We start from the raw sequence: 24783 nt of genomic DNA, 5'->3' as shown, positions 1-24783 counted from the left end.
GGCTCAAATTTGACTCATACACCAATTCTTTGTTAAGCTGAAAGAATATCACCTCTAAATATCAAATATTTTAGTTATTTATATGAAGTAAGTATCAACTAACATTCCTTGGTAGATTTTCTTGGTCCAGCTGCAGGGCCACATTCCAAACTAAAGATCATCCATCTCTAACTCAGGTGTCACCAATAGGTAATTCAATACCACCTGCTCTATGGAGCAGGTTTTGGAAATAACTTAAGTCATGGAATAATACCCATTAGACCTGGAGATTTATGCCAGCAATTCAGTTAATTCACCAAAGGAAAAAAATGGATTTTGAGTGTTTACTTTCATTAAGTCTACACTCAGCAAAGAACACTTAAGAGATATTACACACACACATACACACAAACAGATTAGTATAATTAATACTGACAGGCTTATGCTAAAATACAAAAACAAATGCTTGATTTGAAAATTCAACTTTATTTACAAAAGTTCTATCAACAAAGATGCCATTCCATCCCTTTAAAATAACTGATAATTTTCACAAAAACCATTTACATAGTTTAAACCTTTCTAAAAATAAAACCATATTATGGGATAAGCAAACAACCTTACAAGATGATTCAAGACATATAAACAAAAAATAAAAGACAACATCTAGCATGAATGCTCTATTGACAGAATTAAGAATTAAGAATCATACTTTTTAATGTGCTGCTCCACCGAGAAATGGAAACATGATAATATTCTGGGAGGTAAAGGTTTCACAATAAACAGTCTTCTTACATAGGATGGTTTAGTTGTGATTATTTAGGGTTGGTATTGCAGGCTAATATTTATGCTGATTTTATACAATAAGTCATCATCATTGTAAAAAGGGTACAGACATTTCTATACAGATTTTTCTACCAATGAAAATTCGGATACTGGTTTGATCTCATTATTCAGGCCAATTAATAAAATGCATAAAAAGAACTTGAGACCACAATCATCAGGTGACTTACAAAATTAGAATTTTCCCTAAAATCAAAGAGTATTATCCTTTATAGTATATATAAATTTTAATTCTTCATAACAAGACCATATAGACTATTTAACCAACAGTTTAAAATAAAATTATCCAAATTACTTATTTACCATTTACATGTGATAATTACTTAAAAATTCTTTAAATTTAATCTAGGGGGATAATTACTCTCACATCACAGCTAAGTCACGAGGAACTTCAAAACTTTGGGGAAAAAAATTCATCCCTGAGAAGTGAGAGAAAAACATCTAAAAACCCAAACAAAAAACCCAGAGAGAGAGTCTTGTACCCTTTAAACAATCTTTACCATAGCACAAATTGTTATTAATAGCCAGTAATCAGATGTATTTCAATCCTGGACAGCTACTACCTCTGGTGACTTGATCTTTCTGTAATTAAACTACAATCAGATAAATAGAAACTCTGGTTTTATTTTCAATTTTACATTTTTGTAAAGTGAAATATCAGCCTGCTAAGAAATGAATATTCTAGTAATGACTGAAATAATAACTTCACTGGCATCTCTTCTTCTGGGTCTCCATTTCTCTCATTGTTGTTCACCCAAATAATAAAAGCAGTACGATAGCAACTGAGTTTACTATTATCAATGGCACTGCAAAGGAAAAAAAGAAGTTCATTACTATAAAGAAACATCAGGAAAAAAATTGAGTAGCAGCAACTACTAAAAAGGAAAGAAGGAAATATAATATGTCATCATAATCATGTTGTAAATAGTTATAAAAGAACATTAGCAAATGCACCATATTATAAAACTTCAAGCTTGTGTAACTGTTTTTTCTCAGGCAACCTAATAAAGAAGCCAGTAACTTTCAAGAGTAAAACTGGGTTAGAGAGAAAATCAAAAAATCCTACTACAAAAAGGGTATGCAATAGTTATTCATACTCAGGAGCTTTGTTACTTAAACCACAAAATTAAAACTTCAAAATGCTCTTCAAGTCTTTCTTCTTACCTCGCATTACAGTTCTTACAGATCGAATCAGGTTCATTAGCTGAGATTTAATTCCTGGTTCCTCTCCGAATCCACCAATTCCCTGGTCCGTTCCCCAGCCAACTGTATAACATAAAGATGATTAACTATGTTAAAATTTATTATGGCTAGCCTTGAACCCTCATTAGCCATCTTTTAAAAGATTAGTTTGAAGCTGGGCGTGGTGGTGCACACCTGTAATTCCAGCAACTTGGGAGGCTGAGGAAGGAGGATCACAAATTCAAAACTAGCTTTAGCAATTAGCAAGGCCTTTTCTACATAAAACCTTGCAACTGAGAAAGACCCTGTCTCAAAATAAAATATAAAAGGACTAGGGATGTGGCTCAGTGGTTACGTGCCCCTGGGTTTCATCCCTGATACCAAAAATGTTTTAAATTTAACTTCTTTCTTTCAGACAACTGTTTCTCTTCCAAGTAGCTGAATGAGTATTCTTCACTATGTGGCAATGCTCTTTTTGTAATCTAAGTTCAAAGATGTAATACTGACCTTCAAGTACTTATAGCACATAAAAACTATTTCATGTTAGTCTTCCGAGTCATACATGCACATAAATGATACTATCAGTTGTTCCATCTTCCTAACTATGTAACTGCTACAGGAAAATATCCATGAGAAAGGGCAATGGGGTAATTTTCCAACTAGTTAATAGATTCACTCTTATAAACCTAATATAAAAGTTCTGCACAATATGAAAGCAGTAAGGTTCTGGTTAAATATGATGCATATAGACTTTATTCTTATCTTTTTTTAGAAGTTCTACAAATAAATAGCAATAAAGAAACAAAATAACAAGTCAGAGTCTCCAGGCAAGTGAAATCAATCAAAATCAGAAAAAGAGTGACTGATTTAAGCAAAGAACACTGAATCCTAACTCTGAGAGGAATACACAATGAAATAAACAAACAAACAAACAAACCCAAAAAAACCTAATATGACTCATTCTGAGAGCCCTGGAAAAGTGAGAAAACCCTAAAAATGTCAATGTGGGCACTGGGATAAAAATGAGATTCACTGAGAGTTTATGTCAGAGCTGTTACATTCTGTTTCCCCTTCCTCTTCTCTTGTATATTCAGCGGAGACCCTGCCAGACCCTGCCATGATTTCTCCTCAGTGGAGTGAGGACTTGGGTAATGTCCTGACACTAAATTAACATGAAGGTGTGTTGTAATGTTTTACATGAAAAATGGCATCAGGCCAAAGTCTCTTTTCTCTTTTAAAATTTTGTATGACTCATGGCATGTGAAAAATGGGAATGCCTTCAACTGATTTTTAAAAAATCTTTTTAGAGGCTCAAATTTGACTCATACACCAATTCTTTGTTAAGGTGAAAGAACATCATCTCTAAGTATCAAGTATTTTAGTTATTTATATAAAGTAAGTATAAACTAACATTCCTTGGTAGATTTTCTTGGTCCAGCTGCAGAGCCACATTCCAAACTAAAGATCATCCATCTCTAATTCAGGTGTCACCAACAAGTATTCAATACCACCTGCTCAATGGAGCAGGTTTTAGAAATAATTTAAGTCATGGAATAAATTTACCCATTAGACCTGGTGATTTATGCCAGCAATTCAGTTAATTAACCAAAGGGAAAAAAATGGATTTTGAGTGTTTACTTTCATTAAGTCTACACTCAGCAAAGAACACTTAAGAGATATTACACACACACACACACAAAAAAAAAAAAAAGATTAGTATAATTAATACTGACAGGCTTATGCTAAAATACAAAAACAAATGCTTGATTTGAAAATTCAACTTTATTTACAAAAGTTCTATCAACAAAGATGCCATTCCACCCCTTTAAAATAACTGATAATAACACAAAACAGAACATTCTGTTCCCCCTTCCTCTTCTCTTGTATATTCAGCAGAGATCAAAACAGAAGCTCTAGACCTTGAGTATCTAAGAAAGGTATACTATAGAAGAAAGTCTGAAGACTAAAGTGTTAAGACACTGCTTGACTCTCAGGTAAGTCTGAATGTATAAGACTCACTTTCTGCAGGCAAGGAGCTAGAAAATCACTCTAGAAATTGGACAGCTACCCAGAAAGAAAGGCTTCAGGTACTGACACTTGAGAGGTCTCACCTCAGTGAAATAGCCAACTTCTTTGTTCAGATTTTGGTGAGGTTCATCAGTAAACAAGTCCTGACCATACATGGAGCTTCCGACAAGTCTTCTATTGCCATACACTTAAAGGTAAACTCACAACTAAGAGGGAACCATTCTTAACATGCAAAGACAAAACAAACGGGGAAACAAAAAACAGAAAAGGAGACCAAGGAAGAGAGAATGAAGATGTAGAAGAAAACTTTAAAAAAGAATATCCTTAGAGAAAAACTACTATAACTAAGAAACAAAAATAAAATCCTGTAAAAAAAGCAACATTTGGGGATCAAGAAGCAGCTCTGGCTGTATTAGGATACGTAGTTCAAAAGAAGGGATTGAAAGATCAAGTAGAATAATACAAAGCAAAATTAAAGAAAATTAGAGCATTGATCAGTCAAAATAATCAAAGTTCCAGAAGACAGAAGAAAAAAACCAAAAACAACAATTAAAGAAACATTGACAGAAAATATTCCATAACTGAAGGACATGAATCTTTAGCCAAAAAGTTTCAATCAAAACACAAAACAATTTAAACAAACTCAAATTACTAAGATCTACCCTTTTAAGAATTCTCCCTACTGCTCTAGCTCACACAACTTTGACATTCTAAACTCTAGATGATTTACATTAATCTGAAGCACTTAGACCTTGAATCAAATAATAGCTTATGATATTTTAACCATTTGCTAGGCACTGAATTGGGTCTTACACTCCCCCTACACTTTTATGTTGAAACTCTAAACCTCAATTTGACTGTATTTGGTTATAGGGTCTTCAAAAAGGATAATCTAAGATGAAGTGAGGTCATAAGGGCGGGGTCCTAGTCCAATACATCTATAGTCTTACAGGAGAAAGACATCTCTGCCATGTAGGTGCTGACTACTGGCCAGGAGGAAGGCGTTCACCACAAGTGGACCATGCTTGGACCCTGATCCTGAACTCCCAGCCTTCAGAACTGTCAGAAAATAAATTTCTGGGTTATGATATTTTGTTATGGCAGGCAGAGCTGACCAATACACTGCTTAATATTTATTTTTAATTGTATGTAATCATATGTAACCTACGACTGGTTTTAGTAAATATTTGTCAAATTGATACCAAGCCCCACAAAACTCTAGTAAAGAACAATTTTTGCAGACATTAAAATCCACTGTTATTTTTTTTCTTATTAATGTTATTGTATAGAACTAGAAGAAACAATGCATTTCTGTGTACTATTACCAAAATACTAACTAAATTAGTTGTATAAATACATAGCATTTAAATCTGGAATTGCTAAAATATAATAATATAAAGTTACTTGGTTATTCAGAAAACACCCATTGATTGATAGAACTGTAAAGATAAAAGAATCCTTCTCAGTCTACTAGAGGAGGCAGAAAAGAAACTGCATTGGTGCTGTGGCCCATGAAGTTAGGTCAGAGATGGTCTGTGGAAGAGGGAATGCCAAGAAGTAGTCTTGAAAGAACAGGCTGAGGAGTTGCCAGTTAAAAAAGAGGGTAAGTCACTGTAGACAGAGAATGTAGTATGAGTAAAGGCTCAGCAGTGAGGAAGAGCATCATGGGAAGAATATTGCATGGCAAATATCAGGGAGGGGAAAAGAGGGGGAAAGAGTGAGGAAGGGACACCCTGTGGAGGGATTGTAAGTCACCCAAGGAGTCTGAATATTACATAGAAAACTATGGATACTAAGAACTCAGGAACTGCAGGCCACTGAAGAACATGCTCAGCTTTGCCTAGAAGATAGAACAAAGGAAGCAAAACTGGAGGCAGGGCAACCATTGAATAGGCTGCTACAGAAATCTAGGCAACAAGAGTTAAAAGCTCATATAAACAATATTTAATAAATACTTGAAATATTTTAAAATGTATTTAGATACCTCATAACAAGAGCTTATAAGCCACTGTGGTATTTTCCCTTAGTTCTAGGACCATGTTCAAATCACATGCTCAGGCAAATATTTCTATGCTTCCTCTGGGCAAAAGTGGAAATATGGAAGTTCTCACCTAGGGGCACAAATCTCAATCACCTGAAGAAATTTTGGAAAAGACACAGTGCTGAACTTGGCTTCTTGAACAAAGGTTTGGAGTAAGGCCTGGCATTATATTTTTTAAATGTACCTCTAATGATTCTGCATATACTTCCAGGTGGAACAATTGGTTTATTGGGACAATGGCTTTGAATATATGATTGAGGCTATTCTAGAAAATCTGAGATGCTATGGACATCACACAAATCCATGCTTTCCTAAATCAGTGGTGGGAAAGGAATGGAATGAATTAATGCACATGTCTTATATATCAACCCCATTTAACTTAGAACTTGATCATATCCAACTAGCTCATGTATCATTTTGTAATAGTACTTCATATATTCTTGACAGATGTCCCTCATCAGACTCATGAAGTACTAGTATTTCCCTTTGGAACTGTTTTTGGGATCCTTGTTGAAATGACCATAAGTGTAACAAGTTAATTTTGGAAACTGAATTCTATTTCATTGATTTGTATGTCTATTCTTATGCCAATGCCACACTGTTTTGATTACTATAGTTGTAGTAAGCTTTCAAATCAGAAAGTTTGAGTGCTCTAACTTTGTTCTTCTCTTTTAAGATTGTTTTGGCTATTTGGGTTCCATTACATTTCCTTTGCGATCAACTTGTCAGTTTATTCAAAAAAGCTAATTGGGATTTTTGACAGACACAGCATTAAATCTGTAATAAGAACTATCATTTCAACAAGATTATATCTTCTGATCGACACATGGGATGATAAATTTGTTCTATTTAGTTATATATGACAGTAAAATGCATTTTGACACAATATACATAAATGGAAGATAATTTCTAATTCTTCTGATTGTACATGATGTGGAGTTTCATAGGTTGTGTAATCATATATGCATATAGCGTAATAATGTCTGATTCATTCCACTATCATTCCTACCCTCATACCCCCTCCCCTCCCTTCACTCTCCTCTGTTTAAGCCAATGTCCCTCTATTCTTCCCTAGACTCTCCCCTTATTACGAATTAGCATTCATACATACAACAGAAAACATTCAGCCTTTGGTTCTTTGGGATTGGCTTATTTTGCTTAGCATGATATTCTCTATTTCCATCCATTTACTGGCAAAGGCCATAATTTCCTTCTTCTTTAAGGCTAAGTAATATTCCATTATGTATATATACCACAATTTCTTTATCTATTCATCTGTTGAAGGGCACCTAAGTTGGTTCCATAACTTAACTATTGTGAATTGAGCTACTATAAACATTTATGTGGCCATGTCACTATAGTATGCTGATTTTAAGTCCTTTGGGTATATGCTGAGGAGTGGAATAACTGGTTAAATGGTGGTTCCTTTCCAAGTTTTCTGAGGAATCTTCATACTGCTTTCATAGTGAATGCACCAATCTGCAGTCCCACCAGCAATGTATGAGTGTACCTTCTCCCCCACATCCTCACCAGTATTTATTGTTCTTTGTATTCTTGATAATTGCCATTCTGAATGGAGGGAGATGGAATCTCAGTGAGGTTTTTATTTGCATTTCTCTAACTGCTAGAGATGTTGCCCTTTTTTTCATGTATTTGTTGATTGATTACATTTCTTCTTTTGTGAAGTGTCTGTTCAGTTCCTTAGCCCATTCATTAATTGGGTTATTTTTTGGTGTTAAATTTTTTTAGTTCTTTATATATCATGGAGATTAATGCTGTATCTGAGGTATGCGTGGTAAAGATTTTTTCCCCATTCTGTGGGCTCTCTTCATGTTATTGTTTCCTTTGCTGTGAAGAAACTTTTTAATTTGATTCCAACACAGTTATTCTTGGAAAAAAATCTCTTTTAATTTCTTTTAAAAATGCCCTGCAGTTTTCATGAGATTTGTATTTTTGTCAAATTTATTCCTAAGTATTTTATCTTTTTGATATTATAAATGAAATTGTTTCCTTAATTTCATTTTCAATTGTTCATGTATAGAAAGACAACTGATTTTTATATACTATTCTATCCTACAATCTTATCAAATTTATTAGCCTAATAACTTTCTAGTAGATTCTTCAGGATTTTCCATACATATAAGACTATATCATCTGTAAGCAGAGGCAGTTTATCTTTTCAACCTCATAATACGGGCCTCTTCATTTCTTTTTTCTTGTCTGGAATCTCCAGTACGATGCTAAGTAGAAACGGCAATAAAGGATATCCTCGTCTTATTCCTGATCAGAAGAGCATTCAGTCTTTTATCAGTATATATGATATTAAACATAGCCTCTCAGAGAGGCTCTACATCTAATTGAGGAGATTAGAGCATTGTCTTTTATCAGTATATATGATATTAAACATAAGCCTCTCAGAGAGGCTCTACATCTAATTGAGGAGATTCCCACCTATTTCTAGTTTGATAAATACTATCATGGATGATAATTGGATTTTATCAATTGCGTCTTCTGTATCTATTGTAATAACCATATTATTTTGGTTAATTTAATAATATTTTTATTTTAGTAACATTACATATATATTATTTAGTTTTCAAAGGCTGAACTAATCTTGTGTTCCTGGGAAAAATTGTACTTGGTCCTGGTGAATAATCATACAGTGCAAGATTTAATATGCCAGTATTTTGTTGAAAATGTTTGCATTTATATTCGTACTTTGTGATGTCTTTGTTTTTCAAATGAAACTATTACTATCCTCATGATATAAATTTGAAAATGTTTGTTCCTCTCCATTTTTTGAAATAACTTGTGAAAATTTGTTATTAAGTCTTCTTTAAATGTTTGGTAGAATGAAGCATTGAAGACTGGACATTTTTATGGAAAGTTTTTAAATTATTAGTTTCATCTCTTTTAGATCTATTCAGATTTGCTATTTCTTAAGTCAGTTTCAATCTTTCTCAGAATCTGTCAATTTCTTTAAAATTATTTATTTTGTTGGCATATAGCTGTCCTCTTCATTTGTCTAAGGTCAGTAAAGATGCCCCTTCTCTCCTGATTTTAGTAATTTTAATCTTTTTTATTTTTTCTATTGGTCAGTCTAGCTAAAGGCTTATCAAATTTGTTCATCCTTTTAAGGAACTAGTTTTTGTATTCTATTATTTTTCCACTTTATTTCATTAATTTTCACTGTATTATTATTATTATTATTTTGCTTAAGGGGGGGTGTGGTCAGTGAGGAGAACAGGTTGAGACTCAATTGCCAGAGACTGTCACTGTTCTGAGATTTAATAAATGTTTTTAAAGGTTCTTCAGTTGATGTATGCTCTTATGAGAATTCCCAAAAGCTTTGAGTGTTTAGTTTTTGTGTTAGTTTTTCATCACTGTGACTAAAATACCTGACAAGAACAATTTAGAGGAGAAAGTTTATTTTAGCTCGTGGTTTCAGTTCATGGTCAGCTGGCTCCATGGCAGAAACATTAGGATGGAAGGGGATGGTGGAGGAAAGCTATACAACTCATGGCAGCCAGGGGCAAGAGGGAGATGGAGAGGCACGGGACAAGACACAGTCCCCAAGGGCATGCCTCTAGTGATTTATTCTTCAATGATGCCTGCTTGCCTATAGTTTCCACCTCCTCCCAATAGTCTATTCAAATTATTAGTCTATCAAATGAACTAATGAGGTTACAGCTCTCATGATCTAGTCACTTCCCTAAAACCACACCTCTGGACATTGTGGCATTAGGGACCAAATCTTCAGCACATGAGCTTTTGGGAGACCTTCCAGACCCAAACCATAACAATTTAAAAATTATTTTTTCCAGTTATAGCTATTTCATTAGAAAGTAGGCCCAAGTAGGTCCATCATGTTCAAAGTGCTCTCCATTGAGAATAGTTTTCACATTTTTACTTTTGGGGGGGCAAATTGTTTTTACTTTGTATAATACATACATTTTCCAACTATGCACAATTAGCTAAATGAATCCTACAGACATCTTACTAGCAAATGAAGTAAGGTACAAATACGTACAATAAATATGTATATGCAAAGCAGATCAAACTAAATTATATTATTTAGGACATTGCAAACATAGGATAAAATCCAGCAGGTATTGTAAAAGTCATGATACTGATTAGCTCTAGAAGAGTCATCAGAGGTTGTAATACACTTTGGGGGCTTTTCCCCTTCATAAATTTTACTGGTGCATTATATTGTATGTAGTGGTGGGATTCAGTGTTATATATTCATACATGTATACAATATAATGAGACCAATTTTCCACATTTTTAAGTGTTTAAAATAAATAAATACATATTTATAGATACATATACTTACATATGTGTATGTGTCTCAATTTTGCCTCTTGTCCTCCAAAGCTTAAAATATTTATAATGTGACCCTTTAAGAAAAATTTTGCTTTCTTTTAGCTTTGTTTTACCTTTCCCATTTAGATTCACAAGAGTCATTTATTTCTTTGGAGGTATCCATTTAACCCAGAATCATTTATTGAAAGGGCCATCTTTATAATATATTAGACACCAGCTCTACTTACATTCCTCTCCACTATATCACCTTTATCATAAAGTGTCGGTAAAAAATGAATCTGAATTTGGACTCTCTAGCTTGTTTCATTGTTCTACTTGTCCAAAAAACTTTCAATAAATTCCCTTCTGCTCTATCAGTCAGAAATCAGTTTCTTTGCATGCAACCAAGAACCCTAACAGAAATGAGTAATTTCAGAATTTTATCCTTGTATCTGTAAGGTCACCTTCATTCCAACTATTTCAAATTACTATTCAGTACTGAAAATCCCTAAACAGAAGTCCTGCATAGACATCCTTCTGAGTACCAGACTTGTATATTCAAATGCCTTCAAGACATCTTGACTTGAAAGTCTTAAAGGTACCATGAACTAGACTAATTCCTATTCTTATTCAGGACTCAGCTTTAAATGGAATAACACTGTTCTTATTTATCCAGTTTACATTCCTATGTGTTTGTACCCAGTTTGCTTCTTTCAAAGCATTTTTCCCAGACACAATGATCCATTTCTGTCATTATTTTAACATCTATCTCTCCATTAGGCTGAAAGCTAGAGACAACAGGGATACTGTGCTACCTTCACTTCTATTTCCCTTTCACCTAGCTGACAGTAATTGGCCATTTGCTGGAAGTTTTTCTTCTGCTATCAAATCCAGGAAACTTCCCTTTTTTGGCTAATTCTTCCTATCTCTTATCAATGAAGGAAGTACCCTAGTTCCTACTTAATGCCATCTACTCTGCCTGTGACTTAGATCCATCCCTCTTCTACCTTTTCAGAATCCTTCCCTTTCTTTGATGTTTTACTTTATTCTCACCACCAGATCTTCCACTGGCAATTCTTTCTTTACTTTTAATTTTGAAGGTTTTAGAACATTTATTACTCAATTTAACAACTTCACTTTTGGGGGGCGGGGTACTGGGGATTAAACTCGGGGGCACTCAGCCACTGAGCCACATCCCCAGCTCTATTTTGAATTTTATTTAGAGACAGGGGCTCACTGAGTTGCTTAGTGCCTCACTATTGCTGAGGTTGGCTTAGAACTCTCAATCCTCCTGCCTCAGCCTCCAGAGCCACTGGGATTACAGGTATGTGCCCCCTATGCCTGGCCAACTGTTCACTTTTTGAAATATATACTTCAGTTTTTCTCTGCTTAGGTACTTGGAATATTTCAGTATGCATGTTGAAAACTAAGGACATTTCCCTACATAACACCATCATCATACTAAAAAAATTTACAGTAATCCCTTAACGTCATCTAGTACTTAGGCCATATTCAAATCTCACCAAACATTCCTGAAATGACTTTTACAGTCAATATTTTTGAATATTGACTAGGATTACACATTGCTTAAGAATTTCTCCCGGGGCTGGGGATGTGGCTCAAGCAGTAGCGTGCTGGCCTGGCATGCATGCAGCCTGGGTTCGATCCCCAGCACCACATACAAATAAAGATGTGTGTCTGCCGAAAACTAAAAAAATAAATATTAAAAAAAATTCTCTCTCTCTCTTAAAAAAAAAAAAAAAAGAATTTCTCCCTTATAAAACACATTCATATTCTCTCTCTCTCTCTCTCTCTCTCTCTCTCTCTCTCTCTCGTTTATCTCTTTTGCCTCATTGGTCACCCCTGCTATCTCCCACTTCTTCCAAGCACTGACCTGTTGAAAAGAGCTGGATAGTTCTCATTGTCACTGCTGAAACATCTCTAGCTCTTCCTGCATAAAAGCAAATTGAACCACCACCACAATATACCCTCCCTCAAGCTATCTTTTCTTCTTCCTTCCAACTTAATGATAACATTGGATAATCTTGCTGCCTCCATTTTATTACTTTCCACTTACTTCTTAGCCCATTCCCATCTGGATTTTACCCACTGCTATAACTTAAAAACCATCAATGATCCCAATTACTCCGAATCCTTGGGATGCTTTTCAATACTTATCAAACTTGGCACCTCAGCAACATTGAACCATGCTACTATCCCTCCTTCTTCATACCTTCTTTTGACTTCGCTGAAACCCCAGTTTTAGGTTTTCCTGGTTCTCTGTCACTAATTCCTCAAATCAGCATTTTACCTCTGTTCAACACTAAATACTAGAGGAGATTCTAGGATTGTCCTGAGCATGGATTATTTTTGTACTCTACTCCTTCCTTGAATAATTTTATCTATTCACATGGCTTGTTTATCATCTGTGCTTGACAAACTCAAATTTCAGTCTCCCCCTCTGGCTTATGTTTTATTTTATGGACTTAAACCCAATGTCTATGCTATATCTCTATTTGCATATCTCACAGAAACCTGAAACTCAGGCAGTCCAAAACTTATTTCATTATCCTTTACCTCCTTAACCACTCCACAACCCCCAATTTTCTTCCAATACTTTCTAACAATGAAGGTACTATCCTTAATTCAGTAGCTTAAGCCAGAAAACTAAGAGACATCTTTGACTTTATCCTTTCTCTCTCATTCTCAATGTCCAACAGTATGTTCTGCCTTTTTTTTTTTAAATATTTTAAAATATCTCTTGATCTGTATTGATCTCTAAGGGCTACCTGTAACAAAGTACCACAAACTTAAGCTTACCACAACAGAAATTTTTCTTTTTAGAAGCCCCAAAGTCCAAAATCAAGGTGCCAACAGGACTGGTTTGCCTCTGGGAGCTCTGGGGATAATCGCATCCTCCCTCTCTCCTTACACCTGGTAGTTTTGGAAATCTTGGGGTTCCTTGACTTGTAGCCACATCACTTTAACCTCTGTCTCTGTTGTCACATGGTCTTTTTCCCTTTGTGTGTGTTTGTGAGCCTCTGTATCTCACTCTCCTTATAAAGACACCAATCATTGGATCTAGGGCTCCATACCTAACCCAGTAAGACCTTATCTTAATTTGATTACATCAGCAAAGATCCTGTTTCCAAATAAGGTCACAGCCACAGATACCAATGCTTAGGTCTTCAACATGTCTTCTTGAGACATAACATGATCACACATTCTTTTCTGTGCAGTACAGTGGTAAAGAGATGGACTCTGAAGTCAGAATGCTTATTTCCACCATTTTCTACCTGTGTGATCTTAAGTTTTTCCTCTGTGCTTCAGGTTTCCCATGTGTACTGCAGGAATGAAAACAATGACTGTCTCAGAACTGCTGTGGGGGTTACACAAATAAGTAAAGTACTTGGTACAGATCCTGCACATAATTACTGCTACATTAAGTATCTGTTCTTGTTATGTTTGTACCCCTCCATGTCTACTTGTGCTATTTGGAAGGGTTCTTCCCACATCCAGCCTTCTGCATTCTAATCTTTCCTCACACTGTGGCTGGAGGGATAGTCAAAAACAAAAATCTGGTCATGAGTTTCACTGCCTTGCTTAAGACTGTTTCTACCTGCCTCAGCATTTTCACACCAGCTCTACATCTGCATACAGCTCTCCTTCCTCTCAACTTCTTCCAACCCTTCTGGTTCACCTAGTTAAGGTTTACTCATTAGATTTCAGGCCAGATACATTTCCTCCAAGAAGTTTTTCCAAATTCACAAATTACTATCAACCTGCACGCCTCTTTAGTCTGCATACTTGATACTCATTCGTCTTTATTTAGATTAAATTCCACTAGAAAGGCAGGGTTGTCGGCTGTAATTTCAGCTCCAACTACATGGGCCTGGCACAATTTATGGTCAATAAATCTCTTCTTGAGTCATAAGTGAAATGAATCAATCTTGGCCGTGCTTTTGAGTTTCAATGATTTACACGTTGTATACAGTCACAAATGATTCACATAGTGCAGTATCCTGTCTCAATTTTGCCTGTCCAGGCTGGCATGGAGATGGCTTGATTGTGAGGTTCCTGCAGCTGTACTGAATAACTTCTTGGAACGTGGGTAGCTGGAAGTCCTGATAACTCCAACACTTTCCCTTGCTTATTATCCCAAAGCCCAGTCCACCCTCCCAATAAGCAAAGCTCCAACATGAGCCACACCCACTCCTCCATCCCCAACTCTTGATCAAAACTCAGACCCCAGCTTTTCGACCATTAAAATCGGTCGGTCACAGGGAATTGCAATTACTGAACTAAACTAATGGCAGGCAGGGGCGTCCCGGCCACACTTCGGTACCCCCTCCCAGCCCTGACCCTGGACCCCGCGGGGGTCTGTTCAACGTTCACTGGTTGTTGAGCTCAGCGCTGGTGAGAAGAACCCTCCAAAGAAGCCGACCCCTTGCCTCGAGCAGCGCCCAGGGCCGCTGCCGGTCCCGAACCGGGTTGCCCCGCACGTCGTCGGCTCGAGTCCGCCGCCCCACAACCCGAGCCCCGCGATGACTCACTGTTTTTAAGGAAGCGCTCCTCGTGCAGCACGGCGATGGCGTTGACACACAGCAGGGCTGCCTGAAGTAGTGAATACAGGGTAAAGGCCATAGTCACCGGGAGCCTTCACGAGGCCCAACTGAATCCTCTCCCGCCGCCGCAGCGGACGTGGCACCGCCACCACCCCCGCTCTCCTACGGGAACCCGTGGGGCCCAAAACGCGCTCTCCGCAAAGCTCCGCCCCCGTGTGGCTAAGAACCGTCCACGTTTACGTCACAGGGCGCGACCGCTTGTGGCTCTTGAACGCGTGGAATGTGGCTGGTCCCTCTTGAGAGGGACCACAAGTTTAAGATTTCAAAGACTTAGAGCGAAAACAAAAATGGAGGATATCTCATAATTTTGTAATGTTGATTATATGTTGAAATGACATCAAAAATATAGGGAGGTAAATAAAATATTTTGCTAATTTTACCACCTATTTTCACTTTTTATACGTTTTATCTGTGAGTGCATATCAATGACATATGAAGCTTGCGTTATGTTTCTACTGAACAATGCTGACCCAGATGTTCCCAAGAGCTACATGAGATGTTCATATTTTACCAAAGAGGAAATAGAGGCTTTGACAACATTTTTTAAAAATTAAAAATAAATGTTGAGAATGTAGGTCAGTAGTGCAACATTTGCCTAGCTTGTGCAAGGCCCTTGGTTGACTCCTAGCATGGCAATGAATGAATGAATGAATGAATGACTACAACATTATTCAGTGAAAGATATCCTCTCCTTGACCAAACTCTAGCTAGAGTCCTCTAAACCTTTTTCTGGACTGGGTCTCCATCTTGGCTTAGAACTATATAATCTCAACACAAGTTATTTCATCCACCCACTTTCTGTCACAACACATGAACAGTTTTAACAGTTTCTAACAGTTCAATGCTGCATTCCCTCTTTAATGTGCTTGCCTGATAAAGCTCAAGGTTGCCCCCCCAAAAAAAATTGTTATAGGCTACACCTAAGGATAGGCCTCTGATCACCCTTTCTTATTGCACTTACTGAAAGAGGCTTACACTTGTGAATCAATCTTTCTTTTAGATGTATCTGTACCTTCTATAACTCGGGAACTCTTTTCAAGGACCTGAAAAACATGCCTTTAAAATGTAACCACCAGAAAGGACAGGGCTTCTGTCTCCCTATCTCTCTGGGAGGATAGGATCCTAACTTCAATAACTGCCGGATAGCAGACAGAGCTGACCTAATTGCATTTACATTGACCAGCCCTTTGAAATATTTCACTTGCCTGACTATTGAGTCCTACTTGTCCCCCTTCCTTATTACCTCCTAAACCAACACCCAAACAGTTAGTCGCAGTATCCACGCCTGTAATTACAGTGGCTTGGGAGACTGAGGCAGGAGGATCATGAGTTCAAAGACAGTTTCAAAACTTATCGAGGCCCTAAGTCTCTCAGCAAGACCCTGTCTCTAAACAACCTATAAAAAAGGGCTGGGTATGTGGCTCAGTGGTTAAACACCCTTGGATTCAATTCCTGGTATCAAAACAACAACAAACTCCAGTCACCTCTGGAGAGTTCAATCCACACTGAGCCCTCCAATAGTATATTACTGATTAAAATATGCCCTTATCATTCTAATTTCCAGCTTTGTCTTTGACAGCCTAGTAAGAGACTGAGTTACTTTAGTTTAAATTCCATAGATTGTTTGAGAGCAAATATGTAATCACTTCCTGAAGATGATTCCTAAGGCTCCCTAAGAGAGTAGAGGGGAAAAATACCACATTCAATTCCAGACTTTGGAAGCCTGTGTGTTGATAGTGCTGGAAGAGAACCTGAATGAACAAGGAATAATTAAACTCCCAAGAAGAAATTAGGTTTAAATAGGCCAACTAGTTAGGAAGAAGAGATGTATTATTTCCCACAGATGTAAATAAACATTTGCTCCAAAATCTAGTCCAAAGTGCAAGTCAGGTAGATAGATACATGAAGATAAAATAAAGGAAACAAAAGATACAGTAGGATGCCAACAAATCCTCCAGTTTTTCAAGGACCCTATAACTCCAGACACTGACGATGGTGAAGTTCTTAGTCTGTTAAGCCAACTATCACAAAATACCAGAGACTGGATATCCAATAGGCATGGATTTCTCCCAGTTTTAGAGGCTGGAGGTCTGAGATCAGCTTCTGGTAAAGGCTTTTTCCCTGTGCTGGCTGCTTCATTTTATCCTCACAAGGTGTAGAGGAAGCAAGCTCTCTTGGGACTCTGTGAACACTGGCTCCACCATCACAACCTCATCTCATCCTAGTTATCTCCTAAAAACTGAACCCTGTAATACCATACTATTGGGGGCAAGGGTTTCAACCTGTGGATTTTTGCAGGCACACAATCATTGAATCCACAATAGTGAAGAAAAGTTATTTCTGAATGGCCACTCTAGGATGTCTACATTGGGATGAGTAAAGGGAAGGATAGCCAGGGAAACTTGTCTAGAAGTTTTCATTGTGTGCCGCAGTCCGGCTGCAGCAAAATAACCGGGCGGGGGGGGGGGGGTGATGAACAACTTGTGTGGATTGATACAGCAGGAGTGGAAGCCCTTTATTGTAGGACAGGAGTGTTATTTATACATTCCACACAGCTTATCTAATTAACATAAACTCGATACAGCAGTCAACCAATAAGGAATCTCCACACTTAATGGCTCGCTGGCGTTACTTCACAAACCGCTCCCTCTGGCAAAATGCCAGGCGCCATCCTGACTTGTTTACAGACTCTAACAATTATGCAATAATAATTTTTACGTGGTGAAGAGCATTAAAGGGGGGGGGGTTATAGTTTGTCCCTGCCCAAACATGTTGAGGCTTGGTTCCCATGTAACCATGTTAAGAAGTGGTGGTATGTTTGTAAGGTAATTAGGGGGCTTTATCCTCATTAAGGTGTTAATGTAGTTTCTGTGAAAATGAAGTAGTTAATCACAAGATCTGGATGCTATAAAGTGAATTCACCTTTCCTTGATTCTCTCTTACCTTTCTTCTGCATGTGACTGCTTGCTCTTTTACACCAAGAGGCTATCATCAGAAGCTAAGCAGATGTCAGCATGATGCTCTTGGACTTCCAGAACCTTGAGCTTTAAAACCTCTTTTCTTTACAAATTAATCAGTCTCCATTATTTTGTTACAGTAACAGAAAATAGGTGACAGCTAGAGATTACAATATGGATGGAGTGGAGGCAGGAGTAGAATCTCCCACAGTTATCCCTTACGCTGACATTGGGTTACAAGTCACATGATCTGATTTTCTTATTGTGAAAAGAATCAGGTTAACCTCTTTGAACTTCTGTTATTTCATCTATAAAATTAGATGATTACCATATCTGAAGCCCCTTCAAGCTCAAAAAAAATCTCTGGATCTAGCAAAAGCAGCTTATAAGATAGTGTACATGTGCTAATATCAGGGTATCTGATTCATTATTTTTCAAAAGTCTAGGCTTGTAGCCTAAGTTGTAACAGATTATATACTTTAAAAGTATTGTTCTTCTGATGCCTTGACTTCTAAAGACATTCAAAAGCCTGAAGATCTTATCATATATTTATAAGATAGCTATCACAGAAGAAAACGCTGCTTCAAAACAAAACAAAAAAATAGGTAAAATTCATATTCTGAATCTTAGAAGCTTAAAACAAAATCTAATGGTTGTGGCTCATTTAAAATTAGAACTTGCTACTTCACACTGAGCTTCTGATGTCTGTTTAATAAGGATTCAAGCATTCCTGCTAGTTATCCTATGAGATACTTCCGTTGGGGATGAACTTTGTTCTTCTAAATTTAGATACAGATGTCTCCTTATCTTTTTTTTTCCTTCGAGGTGTTTCATTTGGGTTTGTTTCGTTTTTTCTCTCTGGGATGATAGATGGCCCATTTTGGCATTTTAGGCCATCTTGACGTAGACATTCTTTTTAACTATTCATATGGAATCAGTGTTTTAATTGCTTTAACAGAATCAAAGAACTGATGCCTTCAATAACCAACTGGTTCCTTTAGGTAAGGGAGAGCAATGGTTACTATTAGGTCGAGGATCTTCACATTTGGCCTCTGATTAACCTTTTAGAGTTAAAATGCTCCGGGACTCAGTCCCTTATACATTTTGAGAGATTATATTTTTGAACACAAATTTTTTACCCTTTCCACTGTCAATGTCTTTTACTTATAACTTTGCTACTTTTTAACTTACAACTTTGGTTCAGCTATAAGACTGGCTTTGGCCAACAAAATGAGGTGAAAGTGATAATATGTCAGTTCTGAGATGACATCTCAAAAGGTCTTACGTGTTTCTTATATTTTCATTAAAAAAAAAAAAGAAGAAGCAGCTTGGGTTAGCTCACTAGCTTCAGGAGAGGCTTGTTAAGCAGATCCAGATCACCATAGCTCCGCCCCGCCTAGACCAATCAATACTCATTCAATCACAGATCCATGAGAATAAGTGCTTATTGTTTTAAGTCACTCAATTTTAGTGCTGTTGGTTCTGCAGTGCTTTAGAAGCAGCAGACTCTTCTGGCTCTATAGTCATTCACTTTATTTTAATTTAGTCTAATGGCCTAAAACATTGATATCCCTTGAAGATTCCCAATTCATGTCTCCTGCTCAGAACTCACTCAGGAGCTCTTGGCGGATGTTTCCAGCTCACTACCACTTGAGTGCCTAATCGATATTTCGAACTTATCTTGCCCAAAACTGAACTCCAGATTTTACTTCTGAAACCTACTTCTTCTATTTCAGTTAATGGTGACTCCAGTGGTTCAGGGGGAAATTATTTGAATCATCATTGGTTCTTTTTCTCTCACCCTCCACATATCATCCACCAGCAAATCCTGTTAACTTTCACTTCAACACATGCTATGGTTTCAGTGTTCTTTCCAAAACTCATGTTGACATTTAATTGCCCTTGTAACAACAGTAGAAGCAGCAACCCTTAAGAAGTGATTACGCCATGGGGCTGTGCCCTCATAAATGGATTGATGTGTTATCTCTGGAGCAGGTTCATTGTCAAAGAGTAAGTTCGGCAGGCTGTCTTGCTCTCTTACCTTGTCTTTGCCCTTTTGCCATGGGATAACGCAGCAAGATGTCCCTAACCAGTGGCTGGTCCCTCAATCTTAGACTTCCTATCTTCCAGAATTATGAGGCAATCCATTTATTTTCTTTTTAATTTTTTTCTATTTGTTCTTTTTAGTTATACATGACAGTAGGGTGTATTTGGACATATCATACATTCATGGAGTATAACTTCCCATTTTTGTGGTTGTACATGATGGTGGTATATTCATATATGAACATAAGAAAACACACTTCTTCTCATTGTAAACTTCCTAGTTGGTGGTATTCTGTTATAGCAGCACAAAATGGACTAGGACAACTTATATTCAAAGCTGACCACTTCCTACTAAAATCATCAGCTAAAATCCTGGTCCAAGCCATCATTATCATCTCTTGTGTAGGTTAGTGTGGTAGCCTCCTAATAGGCTCCTTATTTCCATTCTCGTTTCTCTGCAATTCATTGTCCCCAAAGTAGCTGGAGTACTTCTTCTCAAACCAAATAATGAAAGTGAGTTCTTTGTTGAGAGCACTGGGTCGTTTGTTCCTGTAGAACTTCCTACATTCTGGATTATGCTGATCATATCCCCCACATTCCTGTTCGACTTTTCTGTGGTACATAATGCTCAAATCATCTGTTAAAAAAAGGAAAACACTTCCTGATTGAAGAAAGCGATTACTATTTAAACTGACTAAAATCTTTCCACTTATAATGAAGAAATATCAGTTATGTGGTAAAAAAATATTTTTTCACAAATCAAATATTAGAATAATTCTTCAAAAAATTCATGGACTTTGCTCTCTTTCTCTTCTTATTTTAAATGTCAGCATCTCTATTCTTGCAATCATTAAAAAATAGCTCATGAAGATAAAGAGGATGCATGTTATGTATTAAAAATTTAGATTCACTTTGAAGACTGACAAAAATGGATTATGGTTTTTAACATTTTTATCCTGCTAATATATTTTCATAGATATATTTGTTTTGTTGACTATGTCTGAGATATGAGTCAATGATGATTGAGGTATGTTTGCTTTTAATCTTGTTATTTACATAGTAGCCTTGAGTTTAAATGGGCTTATGGCTTCAGAATTTACCCAAATGGATTCTATTTGAGGTCAGTATTGGACCAAAATAGGAAAATCCCACAAGAAATGTCTCATTCATGTTTTTGGACTCATACAAGCTATTTCTGGTAGGAGACTCAAATGAAGCCATTTTTAAGTTGAAAGCTTGCACATTATGAAGTGTTTCTGGAAATAGGGCTCTTGGAAATAGAAAGTTTTTAAAAAAAATAAAAATGAGTCACTGCATCTATTTTAAAAGTATATTAATACTAAATGGCTATATTGAGCTAATTTTATTTTTTAAAAAAATACCACCTGAGTAAATAAAATCAGAACTTAAAAACATAAAGAAACTACTAACTTGAGTACATATCACTCATTCATTCATTTTTTAATTGTTTTATTCAACAAGAATTTGATGAACTTTTACAATGTGCCTCACATCATGCAAAGGGGTGGTTGAGGTTCAGTAGGCTAAGCCCAAATCACAGACACACTCCTGCTCTGATTAAAAGGATCAACTACTAACAAAAGCGGGTCATCAAATGCAAGGAGTTACAAGGCAGTAGATTTTCAATGCTTAAAATACAGGGAACATGAGAAAAACATATAATTTAGAACAAAGTCTCCTAAACTTGGCTAATCATCAAAAACATCGAGATGTTTAAGCATATGTGATTGCCTTCTAGTTCAAGATGGTGCACTAAGTACATGTATTTCTCTGCATTGCTTCCCGAGACTTTATTAAGCTATGAAGGATTAAAAAGAGGAAATGCACTTATAAAGGTAAAGATATGAAGAAACACAAGCAACTTCAACAATCTCTGCAAGATTTAAAAAAAAAAAAAAAAGGAAGGAAACATATTGATGGATGACCTACAGTGGGTAAAATCTTAGCCCAGAATGAACCATGGAGGGGTTGCAATGAAAATGGAAGTCATTGTCCTGAAGAATTGCCCCAAAACTCAGAACGAGTGGGTGCAACAGAAGTCTAGAAGACAAAGCAGAGCTGAAAATAGGTGAATTAATTGATGATCTGTATATGAACTAATCAGCTTTCCCAGCATTGACTCCCAAACCCCTTTGGACAAGATGGCAGATAGTCTGGCATTGCCTTGGGCAAGACTCAAAGGGATTTCTCTTAGGAGCTAAGGCTCCTAATGTGAACACTGCTGCTCTACAGTAGGGCTGTTTTTATTTTGTCACTTAGGAGACAGATAGCTTCACTAGTCCAAACTGTTTAACCAACAGTTAAACTGATGATTCTACACTTTCACAAGTTCCTAGAGTTTCCAGTCAGATATTTCTCCTCACATCAATTATATAACTATGCACTTGCATTCATTGCTATTAAATATGGACAGGCAATCAGGACAGGCGATGAAAGCCAACAAAGTGAAAAAGAAAGGTTAAGATGAAAAATCAGTAAAACTAACCTCAGAAAAGGGCAGAGACAATTTAAGAAAAAAAATAGTAAAGCAAAAGTGATTTGAGTGGCATTTACGCAAAATTTTTGGAATTTTATAGGAATGAAGAAAAAGAATTCTCAGAATTAAAATCTTTATAGTCCTCTAAAAACTTGCATTGGAAGATAAAGAAAACTCTAAGAGTAAAACATGGCTACAGAAAACAAGAAAAATGAGGGTTTTATAGGGACAGGAATATGGACCAAAAAATAATAGATTAAAATTCTCAGAGATGAAAAGAATAAGAGTGTTCATAAATAAATAGTAGGTATTAATCCAGAAAAATAGTTTTTTAAAAATTTATTACCTACACTCATCATTATGAAATTCAAAGGGTCTTATAAAGGAAAGATTCTGAAAGCTTCAAAGGAAAAAGAAATAAGAAGGTCTGGGAGTGTAGCTCAGTGGTAAAATGCTTGCCTAGCATGTGTAAGGCTGTGGATTTAGTCCCCAGCACTGAAGAAGGAAGGAAGGGAGGGAGGGAGGGAAGGGAAAGAAAAGAAATAAGAACCAACCAGTACCAAATGTAAAAGACAATAGCAGATTTATTTTAATGTTTTGAAGGAAAATAATTCTGAATCTAAAAATCAATAGCTAAATGATCTACTAATAGAGTGAAATGAACATTTTAAAAACAAAAGCAAGAAAGAACATTCTCTGAGCAAAAATTATGCTTTGCAAAGATTTTTAAACACACAAAAGACTCAGAAAGATTTCACATAAACAGCTAATATTTACCAAGTACCTATTTTGTACATACTTCTAGGCAATAGTGATAACCACAATAAATATAACAAAGGCCTTCGTGAAATATTCTAATGAAGATCAGTTTTATGTATCATTTTTGAGAAAGTTGTTTGAAGATGTGTTCCAGCAACACACTGATAAAAAAAAAAAGAAAAGAAGAAGAAAAAGAAAAACAAACAAACAAGAAAACAAATGATAAGAAAGGCAGAACTAGACCAAGCAGTCAGTGGAAAGAATCTGAGATGAGAGGCCACAGTCCCACAAAGCACTGGTCCAAATGAGAACAAGTCAGTGTGCTCCATAAAAATCTCTTATTGAAAAAAAAAGAAATTTAAAATAGATCCATGTTAATAGGTAAAACCAGAAAGCAGCTGGAAAACGCAGGTGCTATGAGGTGGTAGTCACTGTTGGTCTTCCTCAGCATCCAACTGCATCCTTCCCAGGTGCACCAGATGTCTACATTTCTCAGAGTTGCCTACAATTAGGTGGGACTGTGCAATTGGGTTTTGACCAATAGAATTTAAATTTTGCTTCCAGACTAAGGCAGTTAATAAAAAAAAAAAAAAGTCTTCTCTGCAGCCTCTCTTTTCCTCTGTCGGCTAGCTGGCTGGAATTGATCCCATGGAGAGCTAGGAAGATGTCAGGATGGTTGGAGCCGTAGCAGGGAAGGGAACTTTCACCTGACCCACACTAACTAAGAAATAAACTTTCATAGTGATAAAGTCACTGACTGAGAGTGCATCATTTTTGTTTCTTAAATTATTGATTAAACATTTCTTAATCTACCCTAAATACAAATGTGGTTTTAAAGAAAAAAAAACACACCTTTTTTCCCCAATAAGAAATAAAAGAAGTACAATCAGGATTCACACAACAAAATGTGGAACCACAAACACTTGATCCAATACAAAATCAAGCTAAAGGTGGCCCTCGATGATACAAAAGCTAGGTTCCAAGGAACAAATAAATCTGCAAAGAATGAAAAGAAAAGGAATTGGCAGTGAGGGATGGGAGAAAGCGAGTTTGGAGAGAAGACAGAGATCAAGAAAGACTGTGGTCAGTCCATTTATTCTTAAACCCAATAACTCTGTACAAACACCTACCTGCCCCATCCTCTGTTGGCATTGGCAGGTTAAACCTACTCTGCATCTGGAGCCAATTTACAGAACATTTGGAAAATTAAAAGTCAAGAAGCATTTTTAATTATAAACAGAGGAGAGACTGAATCTGTGAAGGGGAGAGGTGGTGATCATGAACCCGGCATGGCTAGGGAAGGAGAGCAGCTTGGCTGGCCACTTTTCTTTAGGCTGGGTCTTCCCAAATTCTGATAGCCTGTACACAAGTTGAGAGTACGTAAGGCCTCCAACTCATCTGCATTGGAAAACACTTAGAGATGCAATTACTAAGCCAAAAGGAGCACAGGTAGGACAGGGGCTATCGGTTCCTACCCTAAAGGAGTTTAGAGTCTCTTGTGCACACCTAAGACAGAAAGAGCAA

At 36.7% G+C, this 24783-nt stretch overlaps 1 protein-coding gene across 1 annotated transcript; it reads right to left on the bottom strand.

Annotated features, from left to right (window-relative positions):
• Positions 1-1423: 1423 nt before the first annotated feature.
• On the bottom strand, positions 1424-15100 carry Ier3ip1 (immediate early response 3 interacting protein 1). The gene is made up of 3 exons (XM_076837058.2): positions 14929-15100; positions 1984-2085; positions 1424-1625 (listed from the first exon to the last, which is right to left on the bottom strand). The coding sequence occupies exons 1-3, from the start codon at positions 15017-15019 to the stop codon at positions 1570-1572; spliced, it is 249 nt and encodes an 82-aa protein (XP_076693173.1). The 5' UTR covers positions 15020-15100; the 3' UTR covers positions 1424-1569.
• Positions 15101-24783: the final 9683 nt, after the last annotated feature.

The sequence above is a fragment of the Callospermophilus lateralis genome, chromosome 17, assembly GCF_048772815.1.
Source record: "Callospermophilus lateralis isolate mCalLat2 chromosome 17, mCalLat2.hap1, whole genome shotgun sequence".
Classification (NCBI taxonomy): domain Eukaryota; kingdom Metazoa; phylum Chordata; class Mammalia; order Rodentia; family Sciuridae; genus Callospermophilus; species Callospermophilus lateralis.
Note: the sequence above shows the minus strand (reverse complement) of the source record. Positions and strands in the feature narration are given on the sequence as shown.

Excerpts from the sequence above, each read along its gene's own strand:
- Ier3ip1 (XM_076837058.2), bottom strand. The coding sequence starts at position 15,019 with ATGGCCTTTACCCTGTATTCACTACTTCAGGCAGCCCTGCTGTGTGTC. Across the intron at positions 2,086-14,928 it reads GGAGCGCTTCCTTAAAAACA|TTGGCTGGGGAACGGACCAG; the intron begins GTGAGTCATCGC and ends TATGTTATACAG. Across the intron at positions 1,626-1,983 it reads TGTAAGAACTGTAATGCGAG|TGCCATTGATAATAGTAAAC; the intron begins GTAAGAAGAAAG and ends TTTCCTTTGCAG.